Below are 15,353 nucleotides of genomic sequence, written 5' to 3'. Positions count from 1 at the left end.
AGACCTCCTGAGGTTCTTTAACGTGCACCCAAATCTGAGCATACGGCCCTACATCATTTCCACCTCCATCGGAAATGCGGCCGCTGCAGCCGGGACTCGATCCCGCGACCTGCGGGTCAGCAGCAGAGTACCTTAGCCACGAGGCCATCGCGGCGCGGCTTTTTCTTTTCATCTTACTACCAACGTTCGTACAAAAGTAAAGCTGGACTACACAGTGTATCGCACTGCCAAAAGAACGGGGCTGACTCCTGCGGGCGCGATGTGGCGCGCCAGGAAGTTGTCAGCCTTTTTTCCACGCAAATAGTTCTGTCAAAACAATAACAACGCCCCTCCTTGGACTCGCTCCAAGGTTCAACGAAACGGCGCTTTCTCAACGGTGAGCACTGCAACGACATCTAACGTTCGAAAAAGGAAAATAAAACATAGAACAAAAGAAAGCGGGCACACGTTTGTGGACACGTGATGGTTCCTCGTTTTAGAGGGTGACTTGCTCTAGGGCGCCCATGGCTGCGCTTGCATCCCGTGCAATTCGCTGGAAGTGCAACTCCGGAGCGTATTCGAGCGAAACCGCTAATAGAGATGGGTGGAAGACGTACGTGAGTGCATTTTCAATTCGTGCCTGCGCGCAAATTAGTTATGCATGCGATTCTAATTGTCCGCCACATCGCTAGCGACAGCCTAATACGTACATGTTTAAGACTTCCTCTTTCAACACTGCTTCGCAAACAAATCGCAAGCAAAGTAAATTACAACGCCCGGTATGCGTTAGCTGTTGTGTTGTTGTCTCGAGAGCTTCGAAAATATACCCTGACTTTTTCTTCGAATATAGTTCGAGAGCTGAGCGAAGATAGCGTACGGAAAAATACAGCCGAATATGCGGAGCACGGAGTCACTATAGACGACGCCTAAAGAAATAAAAGAAAATTAATGAATCAATGAGCGAATATTAGGCAGCGACGTTACAGAAGGAACCTAAGAAAAAAAATTGATGACATATTTTCATAACAGCATCAACTTCGCGTTTGAATTTCGCATTTTTTTCTTGTTTTTTACGTATCTGTTAGGCAAAATAACTCACTGTATGACATTCCCAAGTTCTATTATATAAGCCAGGAAAACCTTTTAAACAATGTGTGTGCACACCTTGGCATCTCGATAACAAAGTGCGTGGTACCAAGATGTCAAGCAATTTTTCCGCATGTGGCAGGTTATGTGCATTGAATAGGTACGTCGGCAATTAACTGAGTTAGACACTTCATTGAGCAATGCGGAAAAGAAGCGATGTTCTTGAGTCGCTTGGTAAAACGGGGGTTATAGAAAGCGAGCACTTTTGTTTGCATGTGTCGAGAATATGAAAGTGTTATTTATTTGTTTTATTTATTTATTTATTTATTTAATTTAAGCACACCAATAGCACCAGAAATTGTGAAAAAATATTTTATACGTGTAAAAGAACATATCGCTTCGTGTTTGTGAAGCTTATTTTTTCGGAAACACAGGAATGTAACATAGGTAAGCTTCCTCATTGTACATAATAGACGCAGTGGACATAGGCCGTGCTTTTACGCGTTGTAAAAACACCGTAGTGGCACCTTAAAAATAGCTTCCTTATCAAGCGAGGTTAACTGGATCGTTGATAAACAACTTGCTTTATTTAGACTAAGGTATACAGTATATCTGCCGTTTAGTGGGTCGTCCACAGATTCACGGTCTTACCCGTCCCAATTGCATCTTCGTGGCCGTTTTTCTTCCTTAACCTTTCAAGTTTTTCGATGAGCATGAGTACGAGTGAGTCCGGTCGAAGAAAACTTTCGTGAGTTTGAGTTCGAGTGTGTTCTACTCAGGAAACATTTAGCGGGTCCGGGCCCAAGTGAGTCCAAAGCGCAAGGTATACTTCTTGAGAAAATCCGAGTGAGTTTTTTTTTTTTTCTGCCAGCCTATGGTGGAGAGTCACAATGTGTCCCTCTATTCACTGAGGAGGGGGGAGCGTGGATGGATGCTTCCTTTTACCCACCCTCAAATTTCTCTCGATCTACCACGGCTGGTTCGAACCCTGTCGTCCATGGACCGATGAATGCGACATGTGGTGACGATGCATCGACGCTGAATCTCAACGTTTTGTATACAAAACGAAACAACTAATTGGACTCGCTCGCTGGATTTCGTGCCGACCGCCTGCGCCCCCGCGATCTCCGACGACAGCGTAGCTCTGGCCGACTGGCTCGCCCTACGCCATCTCCTGACGCCGACAAGAGCTCTCTCGTTGAGTGGTGCATCATCATAAGACTCTCGCGACCGTGTCCATCTTTCCCATCTACTCCTTATTTCAGTATTTGGGTCTCTCTATTTCTGCTCGATCTGAATTCATATTCCTTTTATCCTCCCTATCCCACTTAATCCCTCCTTACCCCCATCCCTCATGAGCCACTGTTGAGGGGTCGCACTATGATGTAGACAGTTACGTGGCTCACTTTTATCTTCTTTTATCTCTTTTAGGAATTGCTTACAACTAAGAGGGCCCGCCGTATCTCTCTTTTTGCATGCGCGCGAGACGTTTATCTTCGCCCCATGGAGCTCTGCAACTCACCTCGAGATCGTCTCCTTTCTCGAAAACGCGTGCTTGACCAATGCCCCCCACCCCCCACCCCCCCGCGCTTGTACGCTGACTACGGCATGCGCTCTTGTCGAGATCCCTTCGTCGTCGCCACGTCAAGCTGATACCGACTCCTACGGTCGTGTAAGTACCGGGAGAAATAAAAAGAACGCCGACGGCAGCACGGACAGACAAACCAAACAGAGAGAAGACCTTCACATTATCGCGTAAGGGACGCGCGCAGAAAGCCGCACCGTTGCATCTCCCAAACGTCTCAACTTTTTTTTCTTTTTTTTATACCCACGTTGCCAAAGAAGTCGACGCGCCAATACGGATATTTAGTGAGTGTGTGCGCTTGCCTGCGTGTACAAAGACTGTCTTATAGCGCCGACAACACTGGTCTAAATGCCAGAGAACGTCAGATCCAGTTGCCCTTAGCATCCGCCACCACCACTGACTGCGATCGTAAACCGGCAACTGTTTCGTTCCGGCGTGCGTCTGCTGGCACTGGTTTTTCTGCGAGACGTTAGGATGCACAACACGTGAAGAGATTCCGGTGGTAAAGTGTGCCGAGGGGGCGGCGAGTTCCTTTCTTCAGTGGGACCACTTCGTTCCAGCTCGCCTTAGGGCCTCGACGATTGCTGTAGCATCGTAAGCAGGTAACGTGTAGCAAACTTTACAGGGCTCTTCAGAAGACTAAAGAAGAGGCGTGACGTAAACCTCGAACCAAAGCTTCCAGAAGAAGTCACCCCAGCAGCTGCGCAACGCTACTTGTGAAGAAAGACCGTCGTGTTTCTCAAGAGGAAGTGAATTCAGTCAAGCCCAGGCACGGAAAGGATTGAGTTCGGAAAGCATTGCTATTAGACTTCTGACCTCGAAGAAGCGACGGTTCGCCAAGTGCCCCTTTACACTGCCATGACGTCTCGCTTTATAGTGCGCAAAGAAAGCAGAAGGAATCGACATTGTGAACAGGAGAGGTTGTGACGTAAGAGTGACCGCAGAATAGAAGGGCGCGGCCTGTAGAGAGGGTAAGCAGGGTGCATGGCGGGGATGAGATTGCCCTTCAAACACAATTGGAGAGAGATAGCGTGGGGGAGCAAGCCGAGGTAACAAAGAGCCCGCTTCCAGTATGCTACACATTCGCGAGAGGTGCTCGACCGAAGGAAGACGTGCGATGACGGGATCAACGGCATCGGTTTCTGAGAAGTGCATCGCGCGCAGCGCGCGACGGGGTGACTGGCAAAAGGGCTCAACTTTGATGACATTCTAAGGTTCCATAGGAAAAGACGGGCCTTCATTCAGCGCGATGAACAGAGACAGCCCGAGAAACGGTGGAGTGTCAACGCTTGCGGCACGTGTGTGTTTTAGATTGACGCTGCGTACTTGAAGTGTCGTGCTTGTCGGACAGGACGAAACCCCATCCCATCGGGACTGCGTACACTGGAACTCGAGCGATAGTTCGAGAAGCCTACGTCTCCAAACACCGACGCGAAAGGCGTGCTCGAGTCTGTAAAATTTCATTTGAGACGCTAGCAACAGCATTTCCTTAGCTTCTTTTTTTCACGCAGAAAGCCAAGAAGTGATTGATCAAATCAATCGGCACATTTGTTTAGAGCGCGAGACTATACAAGGAACGGAACACCTGGTTGGGCAAGATCCGTGACTCAGCAAGTTTCGTGAACCAAGTGCTCAACCAACACCGATTATCCAGGAACTGCTACGTGAATTCGCTCCGTTTTATTTAGAAAGAGCCTGCTCGGATTATACCGTCGGGACTACTCTATTACGTGACGACCACTATAGTGCATCGAACGTCGCCGTTGACAGCTCAGGCTGTAGGGAGAGTACGTTGACTGCTCGTCCATCACGCACGCTATAAGGGCCTCGATGAAAGATTAAGTAAAAGTCACAGTTACACGTGGCATCAAGGTCGAGGATATCCCGTAAGCCTTGGCGAGAGACCCAAGAAGGTGCGTGTTAAGGAGAGACTGCCTTTGAAAGAGAAAAGTCACTTAAGACTGAACGTAGACCTCGTTGCAAGCGTGGTACGCATCATACCGGCCACGCGATTCGGCTGCAAGCTTGCGGCGACGCACTCGAAGCAGCGGCTTCTGACAGTATTCGCTAAGTTAGCAGCAACTGTGAGTGGAGTCATTCGTCGGGACGCCCTTCCGCTTTGCAACACGCGGCCGAAGCTCGCAAGCTGCGTCCCGGCTTCGCACCAGCTGCTGCAAGACATGGACGTTCGTCTCAACCTGACGCCGGCTGCCGTCGCTGGGCCGCGCATCTTGGACGACTACCGGGCGAGTCAGCCGTTTTTAGGAAGCGGTGAGTGATGTCCGGTTGGGGAGGTGGGCATTTTTCTCACAACCCCCGCGGGCAGTCGAATAGTGTGTATGCCGCAGGAGCATCAGTCGAAATGCGAATAGAAAGTAACAAGTCAGAACGGCCGCCAGGCGTAATTAGCGTATCGAAGTTAGACCTATCATCACTGGTTTTAGCTCAACTGTTTTTAAGGGTTTAGGATTAGAGTTTAGGACATTCTAGGTTGCCGGTGGTTTCTGAGAATATATATAGTTAGTCACAAGTACATGTTAATTTGATTATTATATGGGGTTTAACGTCCCAAAACCACCATATGATTATGAGAGACGCCGTTGTGGAGGCTTCCGGAAATTTCGACCACCTGGGGTTCTTTAACGTGCATCCAAATTTTAACACACTCACAAGTACATGTTTCAAAGCCACAGTCAGAAAAGACAGGTGCGCCTTGAAGCGTAACGACACATCGAAGTAGTTTCAAAAAAGTTCATTTCTGCATTAATGGTCAAATAGCGCAACCCCGTAGTTTCCTGCGACGAATACACCGAGAGCAATACAGGTGTCAGCGTACGACAAATAAACAGATGTATACGAAACGGTTTAAATCAGCACAGTATTTGTGGGCAGTACAAAAATAAATTAAAAATAGTTTTTAGCGATAAATTATCACTGCACGAAATCGAGCAATTAGGAAATAAGCTGATTAAAATAAAGATTAGAAAACACTTTCACGACCTATTGACATAAACATGAATCTTCTTGTATCAAACTACTCCGTGGCATTGTAAGTTCACGGTTCACCACTCTAAAAAATTAGTGCGACATGAACAGATAATGAATCGTTGCACGTACGCGCAGCGCACGTTTAACATCTTACCATGCATCCAAAGCAATAGAAATTTCTGCAAAACTGTCAAACATAACGCGCGATAAAAACTGTGCAACAAACACGTGCGTAATTACTCAAGCAAGACTGCAAGGGAATTCTTAACTGGTGGTTGTTTATTCTCCCTTTCTCGACCCTTCCGCCACCCCTCGGGTATCCACAGAACTCCTTTGAATTCTGTATAAACCGTACCTAGGGGCTCTGCGCTACACGTTTTAATGACTGCGCTGCCAAAGTTCAGTCTGTGTGGTAACTCTGGCAGGGGAACCATATGAGTGCAACGCACACACTTCTATACCTCCGTCACTACACATTACCTAAAGCTTGCCGCTTTATTCTACGCGAAGAGTGATTACAGATTATAATTACGGGCGTGGTAGGCTCAAGCGTAGGCATGTGTGCCAACAAGTTGAATGACGCGCTTTATACGAATCCCTTGATCTAACGAGAAATTACGAGATTCAGGGACAGCTGCCTGGCATGTATCATCACCGTATGCATGGTCTCAGCATTCTTTTTCTCCTCATAGATTGCCATTCGAGAGCTTCATCATGAAGCTAAGTAAGCGCTGTAAAGCATATCAAGGAAGGTAACCGTACGTGCATTCACGGCTGTCTGAGAACAAAGACGAAAAAAGAAAGCTCATTGCGGCCAGCTGTTTTGAATGGACGGGCAGCAGATCTATAAATAGAGACATTGTTCTTGGGACGCCGCGATGAGATACAGTGTTATCAAAAGGTCAGTTTCGAATACGGGCTCACACTTGTAAAGGAATAACGGAAAATAGAATTAAAATATGGAAGGGGGGGGGCAGGGCCTGAATTGGACAAATCCAAAAAAATATCATCGACAGCTGCGGGCAAGAAGACTTCAGTCACTGGGAAATAAATGAATAATAATAATAATAATAATAATAATAATAATAATAATAATAATAATAATAATAATAATAATGCGATTCTGCCAATTTTTATTTCGTCATTGCTTTTAACAATATTACGAAAACTGATTTGCAGTTCCATGCTTCGAGTTGTCCATCGTACCTCGCGGTGAGATTCGCTAGGATCCTGGCCAGAACAGAGTTAGTCTCGTGTTTGTATCAATGACCAGCAGAAATCTTCTGTCAGCCTCTTTACTTGAAAACCATATCGATTTCTGTGTAGCTTTACGCTACGTACACACGTATGTATGGATGGGTGGACGCCAAACCTTATATAAAATACTGGAGACGACATTTTTTTTTCTTCTTGCTCGTTTCAGTAGTCATCGAGAAAGTCGTCATTGTTTCGAGAATATGGTGCAGCAAAGTTTCAGTAGCTCTCACCTCTCACTTTATGGGTATCTTTACTAAACCGACACGTCGTTTTCTTGTTACGATTAAACACCTTCGCTCAATCCCGATCGACTCTTGGCCATTGCCCCATAGTTGGTATGAACCATCCAAAAATGGAAAACCAAGGCAAGTAAACGAGCAGCCAATAACTTACCACACGTCAAGAAAGGTGGTTTGTTTTCTAAACGAATGGTCATACGGTAGTCTAGTCGTTATACAAGCAGACTTGAGCACGCGGAACATTCGTGGGAACTCTAGCTATTGTTTGATGGGCTCTGGATCTCGCTATCGGTCCTGGTGTCCTCAACATTATTCATATTTTTGCGTTCGTAAGCCTTTCAGTACTTTATCCTCCTGTTTCGTTTGCTAGTTGAGTTAGAAATTGACAATTCTGGATAGCTGGCTTTGTTGTAATGTGTGTACGCTCGCTTGCCATGTTAATAATAAAAGGAAACCGTTCACAGTCATTGCTATGCTTCCTATCTCTATCGGCGTGACGAGCATGCAGAAAGCTTTCGACGCACGCCGAAGAAAGCAACTTTTCTTGGCAGGATTACTCGCGCTGTCTGGTTAAGTATGTCTATCGGACCAGTTTCGCGTCCTTGAATGTGGTTTACGCGGCACGGTTAGATCGCCCGTGGAGATTCGTTCGATATAGACGTCCCTCTTCCTGAAAGATTTTTTTTTATAGTCCAAGTGTGTGTGTGTCGGTGTCATGAAAATTACGAGTACGCAAAGAGGGTGCTACGTTGTCTTAGATGTGTGCTCTGCTGCATCCATCCAATTTAGGTCGCACTTAGTGATTTACAATTTTCGTTTCTCTTGCCTTGTCACAGCGGCCACTCCGAGGTCCCAGTCCGTGCGCTGTGATCTTCCACCGCCCAGGCTGCCGGGCAACAGCGAGAAGGAGCATGTTGTCAATCAAGCCTTGGCTACCGACTCAAAAGTACCGGTCGTCCCAAGCCAGTCTGCGGCCGAAGCCAAAGCCACTAACGGTGGTTTTCTCTCGGTTCTCCTGGCGGCGTGCATCGCCTCTCTGGGTGGCATTCTCTTCGGCTACGATTCCGGTAAGTCGGGCTACAGAAATCAGCGTCCGCAACCTAATTACCCCTAGTTTTTCAAACTTAACTTGGTTTGTTTTATTTTCTGCGTTGTTTGGTTACCGGAACATACACCAAAAGGTTGCAAACTAGTGTACGGAAGGCGCTAAGATTTGCTAGCCCTCCGGTAAGCTTATCAACGACAGAAAAGGCTTTGGACTGCCAGGTATCGAATTTCTTGCTATTTCGTACTTTACGTCAACGAATTACTTTCAGCGGAATCCACGCATGCTTCCTCGCCAATTTAGTTTGCAGCTTTGTACTACAATAGGGGGATGAAAATTCTACATTGACATGAAATATCAGGCGAGTTGGCATATCTTTATGGTACATCTACTGCATAAGCATTACAATGTGCTAAAGAGCGTGGACGTAAAACTTCCCGTCTTTATGCGAGAGAATCATGTGACCTGAACAGCAACGTCGCGCGTGACGTCATCAATCTCAAGCGCACGCTACGGGATAACTAATGTCACGTCACGTGCACGTCACTATGTTCTTGTTGTAGCAGCAGCGATGCTGGTGAGAACCTTGGCGCGGCGTAGGTAGGATGTAACAATAAACAGGCCCTGCAACGTCTCTTCGTCAGTATTCTGAAGTACTGGAGTGGGTGTAGTGCTAAATGCTGAGAGGAGTGCAAAAATAATTTTCCAAATTGGTGCAGGCAAGCAGAATTGGTCTTCAAACCCCAAAACGCCAGGAGACGACGAGGAAAAAATACGTTCCCTTTCGCATTTATCTTGGCCAATTACATCAACGGCACGTTCAAATCACCGTGAACGTGCATATTGTACAGGCATACTGGCCATGTCGCCTCATGGTGGCATCGTGCAGGGCCCGCGTCATCGTTTACTAATAGTTCTCAAATTTTTATATATAAACAGAAACTCCTTTGTATATGAAGAATGGTAAGAAGTGCTTCATAATTCAATGCGCACAATATTGATGAGAACCACCAGAAAGTGGTGCCAAGGAAAGTACAGAGAATCTATTAGTAGTAATGGTTATGTAATTGTGAAGAAAGAAAAGTGGGAAAGTAGAATGCATTGCCGTACACAGGGATCGAACCTGTGACATTTGAATCACGTGTCCCATGGTCTCCCAACTGAGCTACCATAGCGGCTCTCCCCCCGTCCACTTTATTGAGTATATGTTTATGTGTATTTTTAACAACGGGAGTGCCAGCCAGGGCCTCCAATAGTCGTTGCGTCGAGTGTGGAACGCTCTTTGTTTGCCTATTGGCTTCACGTAGCGTTGTTACGAGCTGGCATCTGACCAACTTTAAAGGTCGTGGAACGAACTGCTTCAACCACGCAGCCTACACCATTTCCGCCACCGCCAAGCGTTCCTGTACGGAGCTTCTTGCAACACGCGCATGGCGTTATCCCGGACACTTCGGCGTATATATAGTCTAATGCACTCTCAGAAGGCTGTCGCCACAATGACGACTTCGTTCGTCTCACGTGCGATGTCGTATAGGGCCTCCAAACGCTGCGAAACTTCGGCTGACGTTACGTAATATAACTACCAGGTTGCGAAGCCGCTTAACCATCCAGAAGAAGCACACGGGCTGAGAGCTCGTGCATGCTGCGCCAGCGATAATGGGCACTCGTAAATGTGACAGCGACGTGGAAACTTCGCGTAATGACAGGACATTTGCCGTCCGTCTCTTCCGAAACGTCGACGGCTGCGAAAGAAGGGTTCGCTGATTGTTTTCCGCTACGTGTTGCGGGTTCCTCCGGAATTACTCGTTCAGCTTCGCCTTTCAACGACCTGTTATCCAAACAGACACGTAGTAATCTAGAAGTTAACCAGTGTAATCTCGTGTACCCATCTTGCGGGTGTAGGACTGAATCACGCAGTCACCTTGGCCTTGTCATCCGATATCCTGCAATCCGCAAGAACAAAACAGAGGAACACGTTGCGCTGCGCACACGAGGAAGTCTATAAGGGACCCACTTTAAACCACGCAGAGGTGATGGTCAGCGTGGGATTCACTAATCGTGGGGTTTTGCCCGCGCAACAAAACGACAAAGAAGGCGAACGAGTTGATGTTCCCATGTACGCGCGTCTTTGAGCACGCTCGCGACCTCGATCAAGTGCGGACTCGTTAGCCAGGGTCAAAGGTCGGTCTTTTGAGTGACGTGATAATCGCGTATAGCAGCCATGCACGGTTTCGAAAGCGACGTGATCGCGCTTTCGCCAGTAGTGTACGCGGGTGAGGGTGGTGAAATAAAAAAAAGAGGTTCCTTTCCCCCTCCCCCCAACCCCTCAGCTTTCACCTCGAATAGACAGATTGCTGTCGAAGATGTTTACGTACACAGCTGCCGTTCGTACACAACCCGCCACTTAAATTTTGTACCTACGGTGCCTACACGGGACACGAGCTTTCCGGAAGGACTAATTGCCCTCCTTTTGGATTTCTCTCCTCCCTATCCCCCATTCGTACTGCGTAGCAGACATGTCAATACGTGTCGAGGGGGGGGGGGGGGGCGCGTCGTTTACGCCAAAACGGGTTACATCTGCTCACCTGTTAAGGTGCAAGAACACGAAAGCCTACACAAGAGGAGAAGTGTTATCGACAATATTGTCCGGTGTGTATACGTATGCACTATCTCTGGAGTGGTGAAGCGCGTTACGGCGCGCAATCGAGCGAGACGGGTCCGGTATTATCAGCCCCGTGCGCCTCTCAATTACGTGACCCGCGTAACCTCGGAATCTCTGTTTTGTGTTTGTTTATATTTTTTCCCCTCTGCGTTCTTCCGGCATGGCTGCTCGCCGAAGGTTGTCGTCGGAGTCCGCCTTGATAGGTCTAGTATGATGCGACCAACGTCCGCATTACTCGAAGGCGCGTGCCAGGAATGACGGATTGGTGGATATGAGGACTACATTTATATACGCGTACGCGCTGGGCCTGCGAAGAATGCTTGTGGGATGTTCTTCCAATCGCTTGATAGCGCTTGCCTTATAGGAAAAATAAATTAGTTCTAGGCGTTTAAGTGTCGATACTAAGATGTATTTATTTTATTTCACCATCAATGTATACCGCACATTATAGAGGGGAGGGGCAATCCCCCTCTTTCTTGCCCCTACTTCCCCGCCCCCAGCGCTGGGTAGCAAACCAGATGCAAATATCTGGTTAACCACACGGCCTTTCCTTTCTCTCTCTCTCTCTCTTATATTAATTGATCACTTTAATAATAGGCATAAAAATAATATAGAACCTGAGTAGGGTCGCACAAAATATTAGTATTACATAAGTTAAAAGGCACATAAGTACAATATTACACTCATAAGTATACAACGCAATTAGCAGTATTACAAGAAAATTTCGGAAAAAACTAAGTGTAAGTGTTTAATTAGTTAACAAGGCCGAATTGCATTATTTGGATGTCGCATGACTTGCAGTAGATCGGCATTTTTAAAATGTGTGAGGTCTTGAATACTTATCATAGAACCAAGAATCTGGTTCAATTTTCTGGCTGTCTTCAGCAAATATGACAATGGATAGGTAATTGTGCTACTCTTGGGCACTTGAACCTTCTGACTGGGGTCAAGACGCGGTGATATGAAAGACGGGTGATTGTATCAACAGTGAAGACAGGTGTGAGTTATGATAAAAAAATTTTACAATAAGAACGGATGAGAAAGTTTCCTGTAGACGGCAAGTAAAGGAAGTTGTATAACGATGTTTTCATGAAGGTTATACGGGATGTTTTATGATAATTTGACAAAAAAACTGAAATGAGTAGCACGGTTTAGTATTGCTTCTATGCTTTGAGTTATTGTAATGATGTAGCGGTCCCCACAACGCTGACGCGCACTAAAGCTGTTGGACGATGTATGTGGTTTATAAGAGTAGTTTAGGAGAGAATGGTAGTGCGTGGAAGTTTCTGTCAGTGTAACGTGACGTGGGCTTGGCTTTAGTTGTGATACGTTCGATGTGCTTACGCCAAGATAAATTGTTGGTTATGTGCATACCGAAGTACTTGTATGACATTACTGATCCTAATTGTTGGTTATTGATGACAGAGCCAGGATCCACCATATCATAGTCCGAAAAATTCGTTGAGCCCTGCATTTACTAATGTTCCATTTGTATTTCCCAAGCGCAACCACACTCATGCAAAGTGTTCAAATCACATGTTAATAATGAGCCGCGCAGCAGCGGGAGACTTCGATGTAATTTAGGCCACCAGAGGTTCTTTAATGTTCACCTAAACGTAAGTTATAGTTTACGGTAGGAGTTTCAAGCTCACCTCATCGAACAGGGTAAACTCATGAAGTTTTGTCCGACAAGGGCCAGGTGTTGGAGAAAAAATGGGGGAAGAGGAGGGGCGAGAAGAACAAGACACCATCTAACGTTGTCATATGAAAAAACACCTTTATCACATTCCACATATCAGTCATTTTTACAGAGGATTTGATGTCAGGTCTCGAAAAAAAAACGTATTGGCACTGCTGTCCACAATGACTTATAGATCAGCACACTGATTCTGTTATATCGTCTTGTTCCTCGGAGATGTTTCAACTGATAGTGATCGTATGGTATGCCTCACGACAAAAAAAAATGTGCTTGAGGCCGTGCAGCTCACCTTTGTAGCTTACCCAAAGCAAACTCTGTGAAATAGGCCGGAACGTAACGTGGGTACTATTCAGCGAATTCCCAAAACTTTATTCCGTGCGTAGCAGCAGGCCGCATGTGGCCCTCGCGCCTCGTGACTGGGCTTCTGCTTTACAGATATTTCTATCCAAAAGCGGGAGAAGGTTTTTTTTTTTTTCTTCAACGTCTCTTTTCTCTCATCTTGTACCCCCTCTTACCTCCTTCCCCAGTACAGGGTAGCCAGGCGGTCTGAGAACTGGCTAACCTCCCTGTCCTTCCTCCTCCTCCTCTATCCGAAAGCCACTCAGGAATGCCAGGCGTGTCTCAGAGGTCCCCCGCATAAGTTTGACCTGTGGTTCTTTGAATTCCACTGAAATCGCAGAGCACATGGACTTCGAGAGTCTCCGTCGAAATGCGGCCTGGGATCGAACCCACGTACTTCGTGTGAGCAGCTGAGCAAAGTGCGCGGTGGCCTAAATCAAAGTGCCCACTTTGGTTTCTTTACACTTTGCAGCGAACAACGTGCGGCCGCCACGGCCGGCATTTGAGCCCACGAACTTGTTATTAGCAGCGCAGCACCTTGGCCTTGCTTTCCCGCTCGCGCTAATGTGAAGAATAAATCATTCGCGTGCTTTACATATCGTCCCGATGCTGCTCAAAAGTTTATGGGCCTGTAGTGTTGCAAACCCACGGGATGAGTTTGTCCACCTGTATTTCCTCGATGTACTGTGAAAAGCAAAAGTTTGCGAGATATGCAGTGCGTGGCGAAGTGGCCGAAAACTACGGAAACCTGCATTGCTGCGCCACCTACTATTCCGCGGCATGGAATATAGAGGCTATATAGTACGTGGCCTCGCTCATTAGCAACGGTGCGTTGTCTGCAATGCGCGATTACCAATGGGCTGCTGAATCTAATCTCGGAAGCCGCGGCCGATAACCTCAACAGCATGGTGCTCGCCACGGTAGGCGGTGCAGCAATGCAGTTTTGCACCGCTGCACATCTCGCAAACTTTTGCTTTTGACAGCACGCACTATAACGCGCAAGTTCTCTTGCAGTCCACTCTCCCATTCTCCCATCGAAATGCGACCGCTAAGGTTCGGAGACGAACTCGTGATCTCGGTCTACGACCGGTGAGCCCTTCCCTTTTGCCGTGGTTTTCCCCAAAAGACTGCGGTCTTTAGGGCTAAACATCACCTCTCCATACATTAACATGAAATGCTTCCACTTCCTATTATGATCCAACAACCCCGAAATCCACCCTTGGGCCATAGAGATAAATAGAGCCGGAGAAGCGGCTGACAGGCTACCTCTACCTCCCCTTATAGTTGACTGTGGGGTCAATAAAACTTCTTATCCTCATCATCGTTATATATATATATATATATATATATATATATATATATATATATATATATATATATATATATATATATATATATATATATATATATATATATATATATATATATATATACTTTCAGTTTTGTATCTACGTTTGTGCGCATGTTGCGTAAATGATCAGTTATGTCCGAGATTGAACGTTGCGCGTGGCCTTGACTGCACTAACGGTCGCTAGGCTAATGACATGTGTTCAGGACAGCGTACTTTTTCTCGTTCCTTCCCGCCCCGCTGCCCAATCCTTCAAGCAAATGCCATCGACAGAAGTGGTATGCACTTGCACGTTTCCATATACGAACGAGCGCGACAGTGAAACTTCCACTCACCTTCTCCTGTGGTAGAGTGACGCGATTAAAGCGCAAAGGTCACGAATGACGTCATTGGCAGAGCGGCATGGCGTAACTGTCGACTTTGGTTCTGGAAGTATAGCGATGCTGGTGAAAAAGAGAAAACATTGAATATTACTGTTTGCCGTGAGATCAGTCAGTCAATCAACAGTTGATTTACTTGGTGTTCGTTGCAGCTTCAGCCGCAAGACGTCCACCGCGACAACCAAAAGCTACTATGTTGCAGCTCGAGCTCTCAGTAACAAAAAAAAAACTAATGACACATGTTTAAATAAAATGCATAAGCGAACATTTTAGGCAAGATTAAACAGACAGACAGACAGACAGACAGACAGACAGACAGACAGACAGACAGACAGACAGACAGACAGACAGACAGACAGACAGACAGACAGACAGACAGACAGACAGACAGACAGACAGACAGACAGACGGACAGACAGACAGACAGACAGACAGACAGACAGACGGACGGATGGACAGACAGACAGACGGATGGACAGACAGACAGACGGATGGACAGACAGACAGATGGACAGACAGACAGACGGACGGATGGACAGACAGACAGACGGATGGACAGACGGACGGATGGACAGACGGATGGACAGACAGACGGACGGACGGGCAGAGACTCTCAGCGTCTGGCTATTATTATAGGGGTCACTGATATGTTCAACATTGGTCAATGTCATGTTCAACGTCGGGATTCAGCGACGACACGTTGATCGTCAGAATGTACCAATAAAATGTTACTCGCCGGGATGGGT

General features: G+C 46.7%; 1 protein-coding gene across 2 annotated transcripts in view; it reads left to right on the top strand.

Moving 5' to 3' along the window:
- The first annotated feature begins 492 nt into the window (after window positions 1-492).
- The window catches only part of LOC119163204 (solute carrier family 2, facilitated glucose transporter member 10-like), a 55,453-nt gene continuing 40,592 nt past the window's right edge, over window positions 493-15,353 (top strand). The window contains exons 1-2 of one of the 2 annotated variants that reach the window (XM_075873884.1): window positions 493-592; window positions 7,971-8,201. In XM_075873884.1, coding sequence (XP_075729999.1) covers window positions 580-592; window positions 7,971-8,201 — 244 coding nt within the window. In that variant the 5' untranslated portion in view covers window positions 493-579. Of the gene's footprint in view, window positions 593-2,909; window positions 4,922-7,970; window positions 8,202-15,353 lie in introns of those variants that run through there. The other variant, XM_037415155.2, reaches the window with a different exon arrangement.

Source organism: Rhipicephalus microplus, chromosome 9, assembly GCF_043290135.1.
Source record: "Rhipicephalus microplus isolate Deutch F79 chromosome 9, USDA_Rmic, whole genome shotgun sequence".
Classification (NCBI taxonomy): domain Eukaryota; kingdom Metazoa; phylum Arthropoda; class Arachnida; order Ixodida; family Ixodidae; genus Rhipicephalus; species Rhipicephalus microplus.
Note: the sequence above shows the minus strand (reverse complement) of the source record. Positions and strands in the feature narration are given on the sequence as shown.